At 32.8% G+C, this 25,000-nt stretch overlaps 1 protein-coding gene across 2 annotated transcripts in view; it reads right to left on the bottom strand.

The window, feature by feature from the left end:
* The window catches only part of LOC137615333 (LIM homeobox transcription factor 1-beta-like), a 135,098-nt gene that overhangs the window by 65,798 nt on the left and 44,300 nt on the right, over positions 1-25,000 (bottom strand). For both annotated transcript variants that reach the window (XM_068345130.1, XM_068345131.1), the window contains exon 2: positions 18,029-18,218. In XM_068345130.1, coding sequence (XP_068201231.1) covers positions 18,029-18,218 — 190 coding nt within the window. The remainder of the gene's footprint in view (positions 1-18,028; positions 18,219-25,000) is intronic.

Genomic DNA, 25,000 nt, shown 5'->3' with positions numbered 1-25,000 from the left:
GGCCGAACTGCCTGTATACATGTAAATTAGAATCCCTATATGAAAATCCTGTCCAAATTGCTTGAATTAAATATGAGAGAGAGAGAGAGAGAGAGAGAGAGAGAGAGAGAGAGAGAGGGTATACGAACTACGAGATCAATGTTAAATAAAATGGAGAAGGAAACTATGTGTGTTCTACAGGAGGTGTCCAAGATAGGTTACTTATGTACACAGTTTACTGTGGGAATTACTCCTCCCAGGATTAATCCTGACCCATCCTTGCATTTTATGACATCTAAGAATCTTTCCATGCCCACGTGGACTCACACACCAAATACCGTATTTATTGCAAAGTTGGATCATGGATATAAGGTTTAACCTCTTGTTTTTAGTTTAATTCTCGATGAAAGTTACGTAACTCACCAAGGTTTGTAAGGTATGTCTGGCTGATGGAAAGGCTCCGAGAAATAGGGAGAACGGAGAGGTAGTTTTATTATAAGAATCCTATGGCATGGATGTTTTTTTTTTTAAGTGTATGGCTATTGTATTATATAAATGGCTATGCATGATTATTTTTCCGTTTACTTACCATATAATTACTACGTTAGGAATTGTTCAAAAAGCACATGTACTATTGCAGACTCCAAATGACCAAGGTAGCTTTAGACAGTCATGCCCGTTCCAATAAAGTAATCTGGTTGGCGGATATATGGAAGTTTTTCTAGTTTTCGTTCTGTATCATTGCTCGTATGCATATTAGTGCAGTCAGTTACAAATGATAATAATAATAATAATAATAATAATAATAATAATAATAATAATAATAATAATTATCATCATCATCGTCATCATCATCTAATAATGACCATGATAATCATGATGATAACAAATAATAATAATAATAATAATAATAATAATAATAATAATAATAATGATAATAATAATAATAATGACACGCAAAGTTACCCAGACTATCACTCTTGAACATGAACTTACACAACAAAGTTCTGATAAAATGGGATAGAATCGAAGCCATCACCATTCTAAGGGAATTGAGGCCAACGACATAAAAAGAAGGAAATCAGTATATGAAGTCAAAGAAGAAAATAGTAGAGCATCCCCACTATCTTTGTTAAGAACGCCTTAAGAAAAACGAGGATTAAGATGAATAAGAAACATGATTTTAACAGGGAGTGTTGCAGAGAATATTGAAGACTCAATATTACACAGTACTCTAGACGTTTTATTCCAGCTGTGACCAAGTTGTGGAATGATCTTCCTAATCTGGTAGTTGAATCAGTAGAACATCAAAAGTTCAAACTTGCAGCAAATGTTTTTATGTTGAACAGGCTGACATAAGAATTTTTATAGTTTATATATGATATATCTGTTTTGACGTTGTTGATGTTTTTAGAATAATTTATTGTTAATTTTTTCTCATCGTTTATTTATTTCCTTATTTTCTTTCCTAACTGGGCTATTTTTCCCTCTTGGAGTCTTAGGGCTTATAGTATCTTGCTTTTCCAACTAGGGTTGTAGCTTGGCTAGTAATAATAATATTAATAATAAACACTAGGGAAAGAGAGTGTATCTTATTAAGGTTTTAGCCCCGTAGGGTGAAGTTTACTTAGATAACAAGGTCTTCCTATTTCGAGAATATACATTTTTGTCAGTCACATAAACGTCTTGAAATGTTCGTTTCTCTCTTCATCTATCCTTTTATCAACGCACTAGCTTCGACCCACAGCGGTTGACTAACAAGGAGCTCAATGCACTGGTTAGGTAAAGAGAGCTATGCTGGCTTTCGAATAAGGTGCCCATTCGTCCCTCCCCGTCCGGTCCTGGAGTCGAACATGGGCCGTTCAGTCTGCCAGAAACCGCTACATAGACGCAGAAAAAGTATACTTCCGCCAAGGTAAATCAACAGAAAACAAATTACCTTATTCGGATAAATACCTTTTGTAAATATCTGGTAGTTATCATGAATGGAATATAGGCAAAACGATCACCAAATTTATTTTTTTTCCCAAAAAAATGGTAACCATTAATAGAAAAATACTGGGTGAAATTGCTTCCTCGGGGAGAAAAGTTAATAATCCCTCTGGTGGACACGTCCAATGCAGAGTTTCACCAATGTTCCTCAAGAACCGTTTACCCCACAAAACAAACAGAAGTGGTGCAGTGGTGTGTGGAAACACAGTAATTAAAGTTAATGACAGAAAAATTTCAACATTTGAGAAGAAACTCATCATTTAATGTCATTTATACAAAGAAAATACATAATATTTAATGTAAAATTAATTGATTTATCAAATAATTGACAGCTAAATACACATTTTACCTGGTTATTTTATTGGCATAATTTGATCTTCGAATTATTATCATTATTATTACTAGCCAGGCTACAACCCAAGTTATAAAAGCAGGATGTTATAAGCCAAAGGTCTCTAGCAGGGAAAATAGCCCATTGAGGACAGGAAATAAGGAAATAAATAAATTACAAGAGAAATTATTAACAATTAAAATAAAATATCTTAATAGCTGTAACATTAAAATAAATCTTTCATATATAAATTATAAAAACTTAAAAAAAACCAAGAGCAAGAGAAACAAGACAAGGAAGACAACTCTAACCCAAGAGAGTGGAAGACCATGGTACAGAGGCTATGGCACTACCCAAGACTAAAGAGCAAGGGTTAAATTTTGGATTGCCGTTCTCCTAGAAGAGCTGCTTACCACAGCTAAAGAGCTTTTTCTATTCTTACCAAGAGGGAAGTAGCCAATGATCAAGTACAAGGCAGTTGTTAACTTTTTGAGAAGAATAGTATGGTAATCTAAGTGTTGTCGGATTTATGAGGACAGAGGAGAATATGTAAAGAATAGGCCAGACTATTCAGTGTATGTGTAGGAAAAGATAAAATAGGCCGTACCCATAAAGAGGGATACAATGTACTGTCTGTCCAGTTAAAGGACCCGATAACTCTCTAGCGGTAGTATCTCAACAGGTGGCTGGTGCTCTTGCCAACCTACTACCTATAAACATTCTGCATGATATATTTAATAATAGTATAATAATAACAATAATAATAATAATAATAATAATAATAATAATAATAATACTGTAATGCAAATAATAATAATAATAATAATAATAATGCAAATAATATTATTATTATTATTATTATTATTATTATTAATAACTAAAATATATTATTATTATTATTATTATCATTATTATTATTATTATTATTATTATTAATAATAATAATAATAATTAAAATATAATAATATTAGTATTATTATTATTATTATTATTATTATTATTATTATTATTATTATTGTTATTATTATTACTATTAAAATAAAAATAATAATAATAATAATAATAATAATAATAATAATAATAATAATAATAATAATAATAATAATAATAATAATAATAATAATAGGTTTACAACCTTCATACGTTAAGTTGGTATTTGTTTAAAATTATAAGAGATGAAAAAAAAGCTAAGCAGTTAACTCGTCACTCTAGAGAATTACGACAGTTATACAAAACACAAAAAGAACGGAACATATTCGGAACATGCTTCTATTGTGTTAATTGTACACCTGTGAATGAGTTCCTTTACACAAATTTAAGAAAACTTAGTCAGTAAAAGTTGAGCAAATTCATAATCACTCTTATGCTATCTCTGTCGATCTATATTTGTCTTTGAATGAATATCTATCCATTTATTCAACTATCTATCTATCTTTAAACATATACAGTATATGCACACATATACATACACTTATATATATATTATATATATATATATATATATATATGTATGTATGTATGTATGTATGTATACATACATACATACATATATATATATATATACATATATATATATATATATATATATACTGTATGTATATCTTTTTTCCATTTTTCCTAAGATACAGCTGATCGAGAGAGTCTCACCCCCATGCGATCTGTCAGGTCAGACCCTGAAGGCCAGAACAGCATCATCACAGCTTGTGAGGGGAAATCCCCACATATAAACCTTCGGCGGCAGCTTGAGCTGTGCTTCCCTGCCTGGCCACGTGCTCTCGTGGTGACAGCTGGCTGCCCAGACTGGGTGGGGGAAGGGAGAGGGTAGGGGGGGGGGAGAGAAAGGGGGAGGGAGAGGGAGTGGGAGAGGAGGGCACGGAAAGAGAGAGTGAGAGATTTTTCTTACGATTTCGCGTCTATGGTAGATATTGAATGGGATTATCGGTGCGTTTATCAAATGAAAGTAATATATAAAGACAAAACGATAAGGTTTACGGATAAATATATTTTGCGTTTAGATTACCGATTCGTAATCGCACCAGATTCATTTATGTATATATGTATATATATATATATATATATATGTTGTATATATATATATATAGAGAGAGAGAGAGAGAGAGAGAGAGAGAGAGAGAGATATGGATGGATATATATATATATATATATATATATTTATATATACATATATATGTGTGTATATATATGTATATATATATATATATATATGTATGTGTGTGTACAGTCATGCATACATAAGTACGTGTACAATAACTTTCATAACCTTATCGAGGATGGGACACTAAAATTATACCACCAATAATTATTTTTCAACTAATGGAATAAATTATGACGGATCTAGACAAATATTACTTGATCATATATTTTCATGTACTTAAAAAAGAAAGCTTTCAATGTAGGATTTCAAAAAATGCTCTCTCTCTATCTCTCTCTCTCTCTCTCTCTCTCTCTCTCTCTCTCTCTCTCTCTCTCTCAGTAAAAAATGCAATAACGCTGCAACTCCGAAGAGATCCAGTTTCCAAAGCGTCATATCGTGTTTGTAGCAGAGACCTTATTGAATCCATCAATTCAATCCTACAATAATTCACTATCGTAACACACCAACCTCATTCCGACGACTGTTTGGTACCCTTAACAGTGAGGCATTTGTTAACCGAATGCCCCAATTATAGCAACTTAAACAATAGATGTCTGTTTGAGGCTCGAGGTGAGGATGGCAGGCTCATCCTTGCCAAGATTCTTGGACATGATGTGTCGTACTAAGCTAGCGGTACTTTAAGCTTTACTTCAGAAGCAGGTCTTCTGAAATCTGTTTAACTTTAATAATGACATCTTTGCTTTTATGTTTTAATTGAATATTCTTTTATTCTTTATGTATAATAAATTATATCGGGCTCAATGACTTTTGATGTCAGGATTCCGGAAAACTTAAAAGCAATCAATCAATTAATCACTACCGTAACCAGTGATAGAATAGAAGTGTAAAAAACATGGATAAGTTCCCCCACCCGGAACATCAAGGGATGCCATTATTGGATTTTTTTAAAACAAGGAAGGTTGTCGGTAGAAATATTTCTCATTGTTTCCAATCTTCGAAGTTTGGTAGAAAGTGTTTTTTTTGTCGTCTCTGGGGTTACTCTATTAATAATGACATTAATAACTTCTATTGGAATTGCAGTAATTATTATAGTTAATTTAAAGTTATTATTATTATTATTATTATTATTATTATTATTATTGCTGCTGCTTTAAAAGAACAGCCTTCCATATTCTTATTTAACGATTTTAAGTTTTATATATTGATTTTCTTCTAATCTTTGTCACGAGACACTTTTTAAAATCCGTTTTTGTTGTTATTATCATTATTATTATTATTATTATTATTACTACTATTATTATCATTATTATTATTATTATTTTAAGCCTATTATTATTATTATTATTATTATTATTATTATTATTATTATTATTATTATTATTATTATTATTATTATTGCTGCTGCTTTAAAAGAACAGCCTTCCATATTCTTATTTAACGATTTTAAGCTTTATATATTGATTTTCTTCTAATCTTTGTCACGAGACACTTTTTGAAATCAGGATTGGAAGTTTTCCGTTGCTAGGGTGACACTCGACCTTAGTTGACGTTATGAGAAACGTCTAATCCAAGAAATGGAAGTCTGAATTGAACCACTGATATCAGGATCTATTGGCAGCTGGTGAAGAATATTTTAAAATGACTCTACTTACTTGTCATTTAGGCTACAGCATTTTCACAGACACAATAAATGATTGATATTATCATCTGTGACTTCTTGTTACTCGTTTTTATTTCCCGCATCTAGTCATTCTAATCTGTGAAAACTTCTTGTGCTGTTGTTAGATTAAGCTAACTATTTAGTTGACCTTGTATCAAGAGAGGCTCGTAAATGCTAGGTTTAAAGGTTTAAAGGCCACTCGTGAATGGCCGGGACAAGGGACATTGAGATTGCCCTATCAAGCAGGACAATGCCCTAGAGACTGACTACATATACATATGACCAGCTCCCAAGCCCCTTTCCACCCAAGCTAGGACCAACGAGGGCAATGCAATGGCTGCTGATGACTCAGCAGATAGACCTATAGGCTCCCCTAAACCCCCTCCCCCCCCCCAATCCTTAGGTCACAAGGATGATGAGGTTGCAGCGACCAAAAGAACTAACGAGTTTGAGCGGGACTCGAACCCCAGTCTGGCGTTCACAAGTCAGGGACGGTAAGCAAGTATATAGTTCCATTAAAAATGATTAAAACTAAAATCATAATCTGCTGCTTTTATCATTTGTTATGAAAACCTGATAACCTCAGTTGTCATCCACAAGCAAAAATCAGTGTTTCCCCAAATTCACCAGGCTGAAAGGAATGTGACCGCGTTCCTCAAGCTATGACATTGTTAACATAATTTACATACTATTTTACTTAATATAATTTGCTGATACAGACCAACATCTAATAGTGAACACATTTACATGTACTATTTTTTGTTATATGGATATTTGCATAAACCAAAAATACACTTTAAAAAAATACCGCAAAAAAGAGGCGGTAAAAATACTTGAATAAATGTTGCCAGGCATTACCATTCTAAAATGGATAATTGACTTAAAGGAACGATATTACGGTCACAAACACTTGAAGGATATTAACAAAGTAAGGTAAAAATTACGGTCGCCTGTATTTTACTGAAATATGGCTGAGAACAGTTATTTTTTACTGAAAATTTCCGGTTAAAATTAGTTTTATAGCATTTTAAATTACGAGAAAATTTATACCTACTCCAGGATCATAATCTTAACGTCATTTTGAGCACTTGATTATAAGGCCATTATTTTACATGAAAACTTTACACATCATAATACGACGTATATTTTCCATCCAAGCGTTATTTATACGACAATCTATAATGTAATAGGTATGCCCCCTACCAAAACGTTAGTTACAAGGCATTTTCAACATAATGTTAACCTTTGGACGGATTCTACTTTATTATTATTAGCAAAGCTACAACCCTAATTGGAAAAGCAGGATGATATCCGTCCAAGGACTTCAACAGGAAAAATAGGAATGGAAATAAGAAAATAAACAAACAACGAGAAGTAATGAAAAATTAAAATATCGTATTCTAAGAACAGTATCAATATAAAAAGGACATTTCATAAAAAACTATAAAAAGACTTATGTCAGCTTGTTCAACTCATAAATATTTGATGCAAGTTTGAACTTTTGAAGTTCCGCCGATTCAACTATGGAAGATCATTCCACACACTTGGTCAAAGCTGGAATAAAACTTCTCGAATACCGAGTAGTATTGTAAATTATATTCTATTCCCGACAGACACTTGCAAAACAGCATCAATATGCAGGATTTAAGGCGATCGGTTCTCATCATGATCTATCGACAGCCTCATCTTCTCTGAATCTATTGACGATAACTTCTATAATCTATGAGAGTCTCCGCTTTGATCTATGTCGAGGAAGAGCCGCCCTTTACAAATGGCGCCATCACTCATACCCTGGCTTCAATGGCGTCACTTGGCGTTTGTTATCATTTTCATCGCCAGCCATAATGTACATGTGATCAATATCATGATCATTATTACTCAACAGATGAAGCTTGGGTGGTGTTAGGTTCGGATGTGTGTGGATTTTTTTTTTTTTTTTTTTTTTTTTTTTTTTTTTTTTTTTTTTTGAGACCGTTCTCTAGATTTTTTCTTGTCATGGACACTTTCTCTAACAATACAAAATACATGAATTACTCTAAGATTTCACGGATTTGAAATTGATTACAGGTTGTGTTTGTATATTGGAAACATCCTTGCCTGATGATCTCCCAGCCTGGGGTTTGAGTCCCACTTTACCTCGATAGTTTTTAGTAGTGTCTGTAACCTTACCATAATTGTGAGCTAAGGATGGGGGAGGAGCTTATATGTCTACCTGCTGAGTCATCAGCAGCCATTGCCTGACCTTTCCTGGTCCTCGCTTGGGTGGAGAGGGCTTGGGCGTTGATCATATGTATTTAAGATCAGTCTCTAGGGCATTATCCTACTAGCTAAGGCATTGTCACTGTCCCTTGTCTGCCATTCATGAGCGACCTTTAAATGTCATCAACTTGATATTTCAAACACGTAATATTAGTATTAAGAACAACTGCCTTTTAATGTCTTGGGTCAAAATACATTAAATTTCTGTATTTGATTTAATTACTGAGAAATGACGATTGCCAAAATAATTAATTCCGTTGTCTCCAAAAGGTAAAATCCTTTAAAGGGAAATCAAGCACGTAAACTGATAAAAATCCTAACATTGCGTGTTTGTGTGCATACGTGAATAAATATCTATAAAAATAGCTAGTATATTCATCACATAGCCTCACTGAAATAAATCGTCAATTCAGAACCCACTTTTAATGTAAACCCTCTGGAGGAGTTTAATAAATTACCATATCACCTGAGTTTAACATATTCTTGTAACGAAAGCTTAGCACTCGCCCACACTGGTGACTGAAGATCATCAGATCTAGGAAGAAATCCCATTATTATTACGGCTACATAATTTGTGAACTCTTGGTTTGATAGTCATCTGAATAAAAGACCTCTTGATATTCATCAAATTCCGTTCGATTGTACTAATAATATTCTATAAACAAAAACACATTCAGTCAAAATGCCATCTTCGTTGGAGGGATACAAAATGCAATTAATTTTCAGTATAAAAAAATTAAGCTGAAATGTTAAATCTCTGTTTATCTATCTATTTGTTCATTTATGCCTTCAATTACATTGTTTGGCCCACATGCCCTGGAACTGGGACCGGAAAGGCCTTCCAGCCATAAAACTTGAATGTAGTGTACAACATCTCTTAGTATTATAAGGAAGCTATAAACAACTCTGCTTCCTATTATCTGGTTTCCCGGAATTTGCCAATGACTAGCGAATGGCTAGAAGCTGTTTTATTTCTCTATAAAAAGGAAGTTTTTTAATCTATTATCAAGATACTCTGGTCGAATTTTCCTTAAATATACATGCAAATAATTAATCGTTGCGGGGATAAATCGCACGAACAGATATAAACAATAAATTTAATCAAATTGCAAATATAAGCAAAGTAAATTTTCAGATTTGAAAAAATAAGATTAAAAAAATAATCGAAATGCAGGTGACTTTGGAGAAATTTTAGCCATGCTGTCCACTTAATCGTGAATATTATATTTTTATTCTTATTTTTTTTTTTTTTGAACAGTTGGTAAATACACTATAACGACTCTTGAAGTGAATCCCATAAGAAAATTATTGTGGTCTATCAAAAATGCACACGGGAAGAACAACCAATACATCGAAAAATTATAAAATCAACTAAAACATATGGTATGAAAAGGGTAACAAGCAATATTCATCATATTAAATTAATATTGGAAAGGTATTTCTAACAACAAATTATTTTGGCGACACTGTTAGGAAAAAAACCGTAATTTTAATACGAAATTCTCCGTAAAAATATACTGTTCTTGACCGTATTTCAGTAAAATACAGGCGACCGTAATTTTACTTTAATTTGTTATTGTCTTTTACGGGTTGGTGACCGTAATATCACTCATTTACGTCATTACATCCGTTCTAAAAAGGGTAAAAATCCTGGTATAAATGTTGCCAGAGATTTACAGCTTTTTAATGCAAGTTTTTAAGTGTACTCGTACTCTCTCTCTCTCTCTCTCTCTCTCTCTCTCTCTCTCTCTCTCTCTCTCTCTCTCTCTCTCTCTCTCTCTCTCTCAGCTATACATACACACACACTTCCTTAAGCACTAGTCAAACATTAAATACGATGTGTTAACGATGGCATAACATCCTACCCAAAATTCAACATCCACGGAAGATGAACACACGAAAAATACCATTATTATTCATTAACAGCCAAAAGTCATTCACGAATGCCTATTTATAATTCATTCAAACGAATAATGAATTTGGATCACAAATATATCGAAATTACTCAAGCAAGATTTTCACAGCTTTAATGTCCAATCACTGCTGACAGTAATTCATATGAACTATTTATCTCTTTCGTCAAGTACGTGAAATATTTCTATTCTACTGGAACAAAGCATGTATATATATATATATATATATATATATATGTATATATATATATATATACACAATATACATGTATAAACACACGCACACACACACATATATATATATATATATATATATATATATATATATATATATATATATATATATATAGTTATGTATAGATATGCATGCATACATATACAGAATACAAGAATAAATATATGTGTATATTTATAGAAATATATACATATATATGTGTGTGTGGGTGTGTGTATATATATACACATACAGTATATATACACACAATAAAATACGTCTTGATCCGCCTAACATATCGGCCCATTCTGAAATCAAGCCAATTCCTCCCTAACCAACAAACACTCTCCTCCTTCTTTCCGATACATCTCATTGTTATGCACAAATTGAACACACAACCACGGCTGAACTTATTACTTCCGTACAACTTCATTGATGGACTGATAAAAGAGACAAATAAGAACCAAGGATCTCAACGTAATTGATAACCCATGTAAATAAACAAAGGAAAATTTAACCATTTTCAAAAGGACAAGGTCAATATCTCGATGATAAAGAACGGAAATGGGAAAAATGACAAATTAATTTTTATCTTACTGATTCTCAGAAGTGAAGTAATATCATTTATGACAAAAGTTAGTTTTGCGTAAAATAATACAATAAGTTATGGCGTATTTAAAATCAAACGAAGACAGTCACACAGGCACGCAAAATACCTGGCCTTATCAATGGTAACTTATAATATAAGACCATAGTTGGTAACACCACTAAACAGGGACGCAACTAATAAATAGGTTTTCCTATATGTCTCAAATTCAACCTAACAAAAATGAAATCGAAAACATAAAATTTTGGTCAACACATTAAAATTTGAACATTAAATTGAAATAGAAACCGAAAGAAAATAACACTGTTCCACCACATGTCCCATATATACAGAGCGCATCGCACGTCCCGTCAAAGCAAAATACATAAACAGACAGACACGAGCTAAACCAACACCAGTTTGGGCCTTGCGTGGGGAGGGCATATTTGGTCAGCCTTAAGCACCCTCATTTTGCGGTCAAGAGGAAGAGAGAGAAGGCTAAGAAAGATAAGATGAATTGCAAGAGGGAGAACAGAGACACTGAGAGAGAGAGAGAGAGAGAGAGAGAGAGAGAGAGAGAGAGAGAGAGAGAGAGAGAGAGAGAGCGAGGGATCTTTGACTGATGAACAAAGGAAGGAAATTTGAATACATACATACATACATACATACATACATACATACGTTACTGACAACAGTATTCTCACAAAAATCAGATCCTTATCTTGTTTGGTATCAGAGGTAGACAAGATATTCACACAAAAGCCGTGAAATCTTCCTAAGAAAGATATCCACACAAAAAAGGCCATGGAATCTTCCCAAAAGGCAAATTCATTCTCAATTTATAACTTTTATATATTTAGTATCTAATTGTGGTTTTCAAAAATCAAATTTAAATATTATTTTCATCACTAAGGTAATAATTACTATTATTATTATAAACGATCTTTCCCGCCTATAAAATGACAAATTCTTGTTTTAACATGATGTTATAAGAGGCTTACAATCTCGCTTTTTTTAAATCCTTCCAAAGGGCACAAAAAATACAATAGTGTTTTGAGTTATACCTGAAATTGACGTTCAAATGTTAGTTGAGCGTAAACGTATACATCGTAAGTTAATACTGGTAGGACTATCTGATTAAATACAGTACTTTTCTTTTTAGAGAAAGGGGCATTTTACTTTTCATAATCTCATAATTCCAAAAGCTTTCCATCCCATGCTTATCGTTTTTTTAATTCACGTTTCATGTCTTGGGAAACATTTACTGTCTGACCTCAGTACGTACTGTATTTATTAACAATCCCTAGAGGTTCGTCCATAACCGTTATTGGATGCCTCTTTGCATTTTCATGTAACATTATCCAAGTTTTACTTATATTCATTACCAGTCCTACATTTCTGCATTCTCTATTCGTATCTTCTACCATCTTTTGCATTTCCTCTCATAACTCACTAAATAGAACTGTCATCAGTAAATCGTGAGTTGATAAGGTATTCTCTATTAAAGTTAATTCCTACAATTCCCAATTCTTAAATATACTCGATGAGAGAGCTGGCAACGCAAGAGCAAATCCCAAAGCCTAACATCCTCCCATGAAAATGCCGGCAGATTAGACGAAAAAATAGCAACACAGACCAACAAATTCCACCATTTAGAGTGCGGCTGAAACTTTCAGCTCTTGTTCATATACGATAAAAAAAATAATTCGGTTAATTTTCCGTGGCAATAGATATCGAATAACATTCATAAATTGCAGTTAATTTCGGTATTCAGTTGTAATTGAAATGAAAATGGAAGCTAAATACTTTAAAGCTGGGATCCTCCAACCGCAGGTCGGCGGCTGACGACCCCAACATACGACATGTAAGTTGTTACTTTCCATGCAAAACGTTGTCATGAAACTTTACATTCTGTTTACGATGTACTGTGGAATTTCCGTCAGAAATATGCAAGGGAGTTTTTTTAATTCTAAAGATATATAGCGATTACTGTAATACTGGGCAATTAAGAATTTTGGTATAAGTAAATGCAATAAGAAGGCAAAATACAGTAGATCTTCGAGGACATTCTCATGAAAGCATTTTGGAAACATCGCTGCCTCGCAATCTCTTCGACAGGAGTTCAAGACCCACTCAAGCTCGATAGTTTCTGATAGTGTCTGCAACCTCACCATCATTGTGAACAAGGGATGGGGGGTTTGGGGGAGCCGGTAGGTTTACATGCTGAGTTATCAGCATCCATTGCCTGGCCCTCCCTGGTCCTACCATGATATTGAGGGGGGCTTGGGCGCTGATCATATTTTTTTTTTTTTTTTTTACGATGTGCTGTGGAATTATCTAACAAAATATGGAATAAATTTTTTCTAATTTGAAAATAAGTAGACCTTCGCGATTGAGATTAAATATAAATAGCATAGTAATGAACGTGAGTATGAGGTTCGCCGTATTTAAACCTGTGAATGCATGTATAGCCGAGAATATAAAATAGTATACAATTCTTTCCTTTCTTTTATATCAAAGGGATTCATTTATTTTACTCTTGCCATTTCATTTTTATTTCCTAATCCGTATAATTTCCCATTTCGAATGCAATAATAATAATAATAATAATAATAATAATAATAATAATAATAATAATAATAATAGGTTCGAATTAACAACATGTTATAAATCGATCTTGCTTGATGCTCCTTCGTAGGTTTAATTAAGTTGAAGATTTCTACACACGAGGTTTTCCTAGCTTCAACAGTTAGGGGATTATTGAATACCTGTATATATACATATATATATATATATATATATATATATATATATATATATATATATATATATATATATATATATATATATATATACAGTATATATATACAAATATATACATATATACACACACACACACATATATATATATATATAAATATATATATACATATATATTCATATATATATGTATATATATCAACTGTCTTGGGTTAGAGTTCTCTTGCTTGAGGGTAACTCGGGCGCGGCCTTCTATCTAATTTCTCTTCCTCTTGTTTTATTAAAGTATTTATAGATTATGTAGGAAATATTTATTTTAATGTTACCGTTCTTAAGATATTTTATTTCATTTTTCCTTGTTTCCTTTCCTTACTGGGATATTTTCCCTGTTGGAGCCCCAGGGCTTATAGCATCCTGCTTTTCCATGTAGGGTTGTAGCTTAGCAAGTAATAACATATATATATATATATATATATATATATATATATATATATATATATATATATATACACTTTTTGGAACACTTAATTTCCTGTCAGTTCACATATGTATCATGCAGACATGCGCAGTCACAACACCGAAGATGCTGCCACCCCCAAGCATCCCATTTTCCCATCTCCAGCCAAGTCTCAAAAGCCAAAACAGCCGCAAGAGAAAAAGGTCAGCAGACTCCGCCAGTCAAGAGAGGATACCGAATTACCGCAATCTAAATAAGGCTCGAGATATGCTTATCGCGATGTCACGCCACCGAAAATCAGTGTTCCAGTACCTCTCGAACCATGTTCGCCTCTCGGGCTATCGTGTTTATCACTGCTCCTTATCAGCATTAGCCTGTTGGGGCATGAGATCGATACGGACGCCGTGTTAACATTTCCGTTATGTTCCCGCTTGCGTGTTGTTTGTGTGTGTGTGTGTTCGTTTGTTGTCTGACCGCTCCTTTTCCTAACTGATAAATAACCATCCCTCATCACCAACAGGGCTCTTACGCAATGAACGTGTATACACACGTGGAGGAGACGACCAGCCACCACTCTAGTTGAATGGGATGAGGCGAGACTCCTTAGTTGTAATCGCCAACTCGCTAGGGCACGATAACGCGTCAGGACTCCAAATCGCTTTAGATAAGCGGATATTTTACGTCCAAGGATCACGGCCACGAATGAATGGTAATATGTGGAATGTTTTAAGTTATGAAGTAATTAAAGGCCTGGGTTTTTAATCGGTTTATGAATAAACAGAAAACGAACATATAACACGTATGACAACTTTTTTATGAGCTAAAATCTTTATATATATCTATTAAACTTCTATGACAAATATAACGTATGCAATTAAAAGTTATTGAAAAATGGAATGACTCCAACAAACGCATAATCTCAAGGGATGATTCATATGAAAATGGATTCGCTGTCAATATCTTAAACCTCCTAATACACCTGTTATTAGTATTGATCACCTTATCTACGTTAATCCTCACTAAACGTATCTTGTATAACAGGTGACGAAAGGGTCTGGATGAAGCCGGTGATTGGCAGTTGATGCCGATCGTATTTGTCATGAATACTGATGTGTAGCTATCATTGGTTCTGTCTATACTAGCCATTACTAAAATTGCCTGATATAGCAAAATTATAGCTGCCATTAAAATTAACGACGTGGCTATCAATAAAATGGCAATGAATAAAATTCCTTTTCGAAATCATTACAGAAATTATCTTTTGTAAAGTCTATATTCCAAATGGTTTATTCTCATTAAAAAGACTATATGTAACCCTCACTGCCAGTCTGATATAGGCTAACCATCATTAAATATAGCATTTAAAGCCATCATTACTATTCACTTCGGTATCTGTCAATGCTGCCGGATCTAGCTACAATTACAATAGCTGATGATACAACCGGTAAAACTGTCTATGGTAAGCATAATTAGAATAGCTCACTGTAATATTCATAAATATAACTTTGGTAAATATCATTTTCACAATTTTCATACCCTTACCAATGCTGACATCTAATGGTCTATACGCTAAAAACAAACATATTCCATTCACATTTACTACTGACTTTATGTACAGTTGGTCACAGGAATTTCTGGCACACCCCAATGAGGAAGTGCACTCTATCACAACCTTACTGCGCGGCGAGTAACCAAAAAGATAGATGGCACAAGTAGTGGATGGGGCTTAGCACAGGAACTCGCCGCGCAGTAAGGGTGTGTGTATGTGTGTGTGTGTGTATGACAGAGTACACTTCCTTAGAGGAAGGTATGCGAGGAATTCCTATGTTTAACTGTACAATGAAGCCATTAGACTTTAACGTCCATAACCGCCTGTGGATTACATCATCGTCACTATAGTAAGCTATTGTGATTAGCAATATATGGTTAATTATGAACCTTTCTTGGTTGTTCTCAACAATGAAAGGATATGAATAACATTCATGCCCTAAGTCTAAATAGCCCTTCCTCGAGTACATAAAATTCAAGACATCCACTTACCAAATTTTCATACGATGAAACTACCTGCAACTACACTAATTACAAAAATCTGCATTGGAAATATGTATTACCATCAATTAAATTACCCACATCGAATATGTAAATCCTAATCTACAATTAACCAGTTTAGCATGAACCGTAATGAAACAGCCACCAGTGAATATAAATTTCATCAAGTCACTTAGTGCTATTATCAGTACTAAATCTACCTGTCTTAAATCATAGCAGTGAAATAGATTCCAATCAAATTTCCTGTTATTAAAAACAACAAAAAAGGCACCATTAAATTTATCTGTCATAACTTTCTATGAGGCATTATACACTGAAATTTGCATAGATTTTATAAAAACCACTAAATATGTTTAACTGAAAATATCTGAAAGGTACCAACTAGCCTGCGTCAATTTAACTTGTCTCCGTTCGCATTTAGATGAACTTACGTATTTAACCATTGAGCCAACCTCCCTTAACTCAGACATAGAAACTGAAAAGGACCTATATCATGACTCTTTAGATTGTTCTCAAGTCTTGGGTCGTGCCATAGCCTCTGTACCATGGTCTTCCACTGTCTTGGGTTAGAGTTCTCTTGCTTGAGGATACACTCGGACACGCTGTTCTGTCTTATTTCACTTCCTCTTGTTTTTTGAAGTTTTATAGTTTATATGCGAAATATCTAATTTAATGTTGTTACTGTTCTTAAAATATTTCATTTTCATTGTTTATTACTTCTCTTATAGTTTGTTTCTTTCCTTGTTTCCTTTCCTCACTGGACTATTTTTCCCTGTTGGAGCCCTTGGGCTTATAGCATCTTGCTTTTCCAACTATGGTTATTTTCTAGTTTGTAATAATAATAATAATAATAATAATAATAATAATAATCTTTCATGGAAACAACTTACATTGAACATGTCTAATATAATACCAAGCAAAACAACCTGTACAAACATGCGTATTCTGAAAAGGAAATCAACCTGCACCAAATCTAGACGTCATAACCAGTGAATAACAAAGAACAAAATTAAACTCATGTCATTAACCAGCCTCCATGTAAATATCTGATCATTATTAACCAGCAAACCAGACTCCACTTAATTACTTGATCGTCGTTAACCAGCAAACCAGCTTCCATTTAACTATTTGATCTTTATCAAGCAGCAAACAAGCTTCCATTTAACTACCAGATCATTATTAACCAGCAAACCAGCCCCCATTTAACTACTTGATTGTTATTAACCATCAAAACAGCTTTCATGTACCTACTTGATCGTTATTAACCAGCAAACCAGACTCCACTTAACTACTTGATCGTTACTAACCAGCAAACCAGCCTCCATTTAACTACTTGATCATTATTCACCAGCAAACCAGCGCCCATTTAACTACTTGATCGTTGTTAACCAGCAAACCAGCCTCCATTTAATTATTTGATCATTATCAAACAGCAAACCAGCCTCCATTTAACAACCTGTTAATTATTAACCACAAAACCATCATCCTTTTAACAACCTGTTCATTATTAACCAGCAAGCCATCTTCCTTTTAAAAACCTGATCATTATAAACCAGCAAACCGTCTTCCTTTTAAGAATCTGTTCATTATTAACCAGAAAACAAGCTTACATGTAACTACTTAAGCATCACCAATCAGAAAACTTGCCTCCATTCAACCTACCTGACCAAACTCAAATCACCAATGAGTAAATGCCACTCCATGTAACATACCTGTCATAATCCAACTTGCAGTAGATCTTGTTGTCTCTGGCGAAGCACGAGTGCTGCAGCTGCACGCGGCACACGCAGCACACGAGGCAGTCCTCGTGCCACGACGTGTCAATCACCCTCATGATGAATCTGTCCTGTATGCTGCGCCCACAACCCTCACACACCTCCACACCCACAGGCTTCATCACCTCTGTTTTGGGCGCAGGACGGGAAGCGTAACGCAGGATGGAGGTGGGCGGGCGAGGCCGATGGAGTTTGGGAAAAATGGAAAGAGATAGAGATTAATAATAATAATAATAATAATAATAATAATAATAATAAATGAAGAAATAAAAATAACAACAACAGTAATAGAAACAACAACAATAATAATAATAATAATAATAATAATAATAATAATAATAATAAATGAAGAAATAACAATAACAACAGCAAGAGAAACAACAACAATAATAATACTACTACTACTACTACTACTACTAATAATAATAATAATAATAATAATAATAATAAAGCACAGGCTAATTTTTCATGTCATGACACTTGGGTGTTACAACTCACATATCATTACATTTTCAATAACCATAACCGGTTAATGATGAAATACCGGCATATTTAATAACTCACTAAAAACATGAGATAAACATTAATTATGCCCTAATAGTCAGGCCTTTTCCATCATGAGGCTCAATACTACACAGTATTCTAAACGTTTCATTCCAGCTGTGACCAAGTTGTGGTATGATCTTCCTAATCAGGTAGTTGAATCGGTAGAACTTCAAAAGTTCAAACTTGCAGCAAATGCTTAATGTTGAACAAGCTCACATGCGTCTTTTTACAGTCTATATATGATATATCTGGTTTAATGGTGTTAATGTTTTTAAAATATTTTATTTCAATCTTTTATTTTTTCTCATATCGTTTATTTACCTTTTTTATTTCCTTTCCTCACTAGGCTATTTTCGCTGTTGGAGACATTGGGCTTATAGCATTCTGCTCTTCCAACTATGGTTGCAGCCTAACTAATAATAATAATAATAATAATAATAATAATAATAATAATAATAATAATTGCTTATAAACTTAATGAACACAATCTATTGGAAATTTATATCTTTTTTGTAATGATCCAAAATTAGGATTATAAGAACTTTCAGAAATTCATGAAAAATTTTAAATGAAACATTTAGAGCTGGGACAAAAAAAAACTTGGATGCCTAAATGAAAGAGAAAATAAATAAAATAAAGGAAGAAACAACAGAAATAGACATGAGATCAAATATCACAACCCGAGAGCACTTGGAGATCATATTCGAGTATCTGTTATTTTCAAAAGAATTTATTTTACTATAAACGTATTGTATTGTTTTCATGCCAGTTATAGCAAAGACAGATATTTTGTAATAATCACCATTTAGCAAATAGAAACGGACCATCGAATATTCTTGCTGAAAGTGAAAAAAAAAAAAATTGTGCATCCGGAAAAAAATCCTGTATTGGAGAAAAAGATTCTGTAGCAGAAAACAAAATATATATCTGCTACTTTTAAAAGATTTTATTTTACAGTTAATATACTGTATTGTTCTCGGGGCAGATATGGCAAAGACATATATAATAATGACCAATTAGTAAATAAACAAGGACCATCGAATATTCTTGGTGACACTGGAAAAAATATCGTATACCAGGGGGAAACATTCGATATTTAGGGAAAAATCTGTGACAGGAACAAATTCTGTGGCAGGAAAATCATCTATATCAAGGGAAAAAATCGATATCGAGGAAAAATTTGTAGCAGGAAAAAATCCTATATCGGGAAAAAAATCTTATATCGGAGTAAAAGATACGGTAGCCGGAAATAAATCCTGTATTGAGGAAAGAATTCTGTGACAAGAAAAAAAGTGTATCATGGAAAAAAAAATCCTGTATCGAGGGAAAATTTTTAGTAAGAAAAAAATTCTATATCAGGGTAAACATCCTGCATCTGGTAAGAATCATGAAGCAGGAAAAAAAAATTGTATCAGGAAAAAAATCTTTTATAAGTATAATAATCCCAATAAATCCCTTAATACTTTGATTTACTTTTCTTTGGCGCAATTTCAGTTCTATTCACAAAACTTAATTGAAATCCTTCAATAGCCTAATGAGATAGTGAGAATATGAAATGCAAAGACAACAGTTCAGAAAGGAATTTGAGAAATTAAGTGACAGAAACAAAATCATCATAGTGAGAAAAGTAAGTGACGTTTCGTAGTTGAAGATGTTAGGCGATCTATATATATATATATATATATATATATAATATATATATATATATATATATATATATATATATATATATATGTATATATATATATATATAATTGAAAAGACGATGGATTGAAGAGATAAAAAAATTCGCGAGTATGGACTGCTATTAATAGATATAAACAAACGCGAATGTGAGGATATGTCTGAGGCCTTTGCCCTGGATTATGATGATTATATATAGGCTATATATATATACATACATATATATATATGATTATAAATATATAGCCTATATATATACATACATATATATAAAAGTATAATTATATATATATATATATATGTGTGTGTGTGTGTGTGTATATATATAAACATATATATATATATATATACACGTATAATATATATGTATATTATATATATGCGATTATTTTATATATATATATATATATATATAATATATATATATATACGTATATTATATATGCGATCATTTTATATATATATATATATATATATATTATATATATATATATATATATATACATATCTTCATTAAAGGAGATGAACAACAACTTCAGACTGGCCGGTGGGGCATTCAACCAATGGCAATAGCACCTTGAATAAACGAAAATATGAAAGGTGTTGGGGGAGGAGGAAAGTTGGAAAAAACTTTTTTTGTTTCTGGGTCGACGACATAAATCGTCCAACGTGATCTGACGACGTGCCTTCGTCTGAAGGCGATTCGGACCATTATCGAAAACGTTTATTTAATTAAAGGGAAAATCTCAGAGAGAGAGAGAGAGAGAGAGAGAGAGAGAGAGAGAAATTGATCTCTACGATCAAACTATTCAAAATTCAAATAATGAGAGAGAGAGAGAGAGAGAGAGAGAGAGAGAGAGAGAAATTGATCTCTACGATCAAACTATTCAAAATTCAAATAATGAGAGAGAGAGAGAGAGAGAGAGAGAGAGAGAGAGAGAAATTGATCTCTACGATCAAACTGTTCAAAATTCAAATAAGGAGAGAGAGAGAGAGAGAGAGAGAGAGAGAGAGAAATTGATCTCTACGATCTAACTATTCAGAATTCAAATAAGGAGAGAGAGAGAGAGAGAGAGAGAGAGAGAAATTGATCTCTACGATCAAACTATTCAAAATTCAAATAAGGAGAGAGAGAGAGAGAGAGAGAGAGAGAGAGAGAGAAAGAGAGAGAGAGAGAGACCCACGATGAGCGTTCCGTACAGATAAAACAAAAAGTTCCCGCTCGTACACATTCACATACATATATACACACATACAAACACACACGAACATATACAGACGAAGGTGCACACACATACAGACATACACAGCACCCGTTCCTCTATGTCTCAATCGATCGCCTTAAAGGTGCCTAAACGGGGTGCGCTACAACATGGTGGCACTCTCCAACACGGCACTATAGGGTGCCACGATGCCTATGCTGTGCTCTGGCTTCCGTTTGGGCCTCTCCTTTTAGGCTACTCCCATTCAGATGTGAAATCTAGGCTTGGTGAGACTTTCAGTTTGATAGTATGAATATTTGTCAATTCATTCTCACACACGGGCAGGGTTTATATATATATATATATATATCTCGAACGGTATATATGTGCATATAAACTATATAATGTATATGTATACATGTGTACATGTGTACACATAAATATATATATACAGATATGTTGAAAATTCATTCTCACACACGGGCAGGGTTTATATATATATATATATATATCGGACGGTATATATGTACATATAAACTATATAATGTATATGTATATATGTGTACATGTGTACACATAAATATATATATATATATATATATATATATTATATATATATATACACACATATGTTGATCTATACATATATAAACACATATATAATGTATATCCAGGCATACATCAAGGCTTATATATATATACATATATATATATATATATATATACATACATATACATACTGTGTGTATATATATATATATATATATATATTCTTTCACATGTTACCTCAATATAATTAGATAATTATATTCAACCCTTTTTTCAGAAAATGGTTAATGTTTCGCATACTCGCAATTCTCAAAATGCATAGAAACTACTTTTTTCGTATTTCGCCCCTCAATTAAAAGTACTGAAGAATCATTTATTCCATTCACCGTTCAAATTATTTTTCTTAGATGACAAAATATTCTAAAAAAAAAAAAAAAAAAAAAAAAAAAAATATTGGTTTCCCATCACAACCAGATTCAAATAAAACATTTGTACATTGAATGATACATAATTGAAATTATGTGGAATAAAGCATTTCCATTTAATAAAAAATTACTTGTATACCTACGCTATACACACACACACACACATACATACAGTCTCTTGTTATCTCAGCGAGTCCTTAGGGATAAAACTACAAGCTTAAACGTTTGCTTCTAACATAATTCACTGATCTATAGCTCGGTGGACTTGTGGGGGATAATTAGGAATCGAACACGATCGCGCAAATTCGCAAACCGAGAATTGAACCACTTGGCCACTGTAGAGGGAAGCGTAAATATCCCATTGGGCTACGACACACACACACACACACACACATATATATATATATATATAGATAGATAGATAGATAGATAGATAGATAGATATAAATATATATATATATATATATATATGTGTGTGTGTGTGTGTGTGTGCACGCGCGCGCATGTGCATGTATATGAGTGTGCACGCGCGTTTACATGATTTGTTTGTGGGATATATATACCACACACTAGCATTCCTAGACGGGATCAGCACACCGTCAGCGCATATCAGAATATGTTTCCCAAAAACAGCAATATATCAATACTGCAACCGGCGTCCATGCAATATTGCAAAAACAGAATATCATCATATAGATATAGCGAGAGAGAGAGAGAGAGAGAGAGAGAGAGAGAGCCGGTACCTCTGCACGCCATATAAATCATCGTGCATAACTGGACCGCTTCATATATTGATTCTGCCCATGGTGTGTCTATTACAACTCCGAGAGAGAGAGAGAGAGAGAGAGAGAGAGAGAGAGAGATAGTTACTAATTTTATGTACTTTTTTTTTTACAAATTTACTTTTACGCTTTAATGTGGAGATATTAAACTAAGTATTAGATGCTATACTTGTTCTATAACTACAAAGGCTATGTGAAATTTATTTATACATATATATATATATATATATATATATTATATATATATATATATATATACAAACTGTATATAGGTATAAATATATATATATATATATATATAAAAATATATATATATATCTATACAAACTGTATATATACATACATATATATGCATATATATACATGTATATATATATATATATATATACATATAAATATATATATATATATATATATATATTCACGCCAATATTCACGATACTAACCAAAATATAAATAAGAAAAAAAAATAAATTAATCAAACTCATACTTCAAAAAGTCCTCTATCGAATGATGCCCCTACGAAATAAAACATCACTAACCCTCTTAAAATTACGCACCTCATTCACACATTGAAATTACTCCAGCCGAAATAAGTGGCCTTGTCAACTGTCATCTACGAAAAAAAAAAAAAAAAAAAAAAAAAAACCATCAAACTTATTCTGCAATTACCCCTGGCGGCAGCCCTTGAGACAGAAACCTGAAGGTGGGCACTGTAGTTCCAGACCAAAGAAAAAACGCCCACAGAAGAGACGCCCATTGTTTGGCACCCGTATGGGCGCTCTGCATCAATGTCAACGACCTTCGATCAACACTCAAATCCCTGACTAAAATAATCCCCTCTTATTTATTGCGGTTTAATAAAGATTCACCTCCACTTAGTGAATACCCAACAGACAGTTTAACTTGCTAATAAATATCCTTTCTATTTTAGCCACCAGTATTGATGAGCCTTGTGGGAAGACGTATGAAAAGGGTAAAGTTGTGAAAGTTTCTTGCATGTGAAGTTCATGCACAAGTTGGCAACTGGAGCGCTTGAGTGACAGTGGTCGCTGTTTTGTCTTTTCCTTGGAGCCACCCCATTTGTATTGAAAGCTCTTAAGGTGGATACGCATATATATATATATAGAGAGAGAGAGAGAGAGAGAGAGAGAGAGAGATATAGATAAATATATATATGAATATTTATATATATACATATATATATATATATCAGAGAGAGAGAGAGAGAGAGTTATATATATATACATATATAAATATATATATATATATATATACATATATATATATATATATATATACAGAATGAAAGGCAAAGTATATTGCTGCAAAATGCCTGAACAAAATAATGAAAAATGCTTTGCTTTCAATATAATAACCGACAATAATAATAATAATAATAATAATAATAATAATAATAATAATAATAATAATAATAATAATAATAATAATAATAATAATTGACTGTTTAGAATAAAAACATTTTACACCATTAATCATGTACGAAATATTCATCATTATTTAAATTAAATGATATGATTATGAAGGCTGAAAATCACTGCATATTATATGGGATTTTGTCAAAGACCATTGAAAAAAAAATTAGTTTTTGTTCTTCACTCACTAATAAAAAGAATATCTAGTACAATGTAATATCTGATTTTCCTCAGGTTAGCGTTCTAGGCCCTCTACTTTTCATAAAATACTTGTCTGCATGATATA

This window comes from Palaemon carinicauda, chromosome 21, assembly GCF_036898095.1.
Source record: "Palaemon carinicauda isolate YSFRI2023 chromosome 21, ASM3689809v2, whole genome shotgun sequence".
Taxonomy (NCBI): domain Eukaryota; kingdom Metazoa; phylum Arthropoda; class Malacostraca; order Decapoda; family Palaemonidae; genus Palaemon; species Palaemon carinicauda.
The sequence above is the reverse complement of the archived record's forward strand: the minus strand, read 5'-3'. Positions and strand labels throughout refer to the sequence as shown.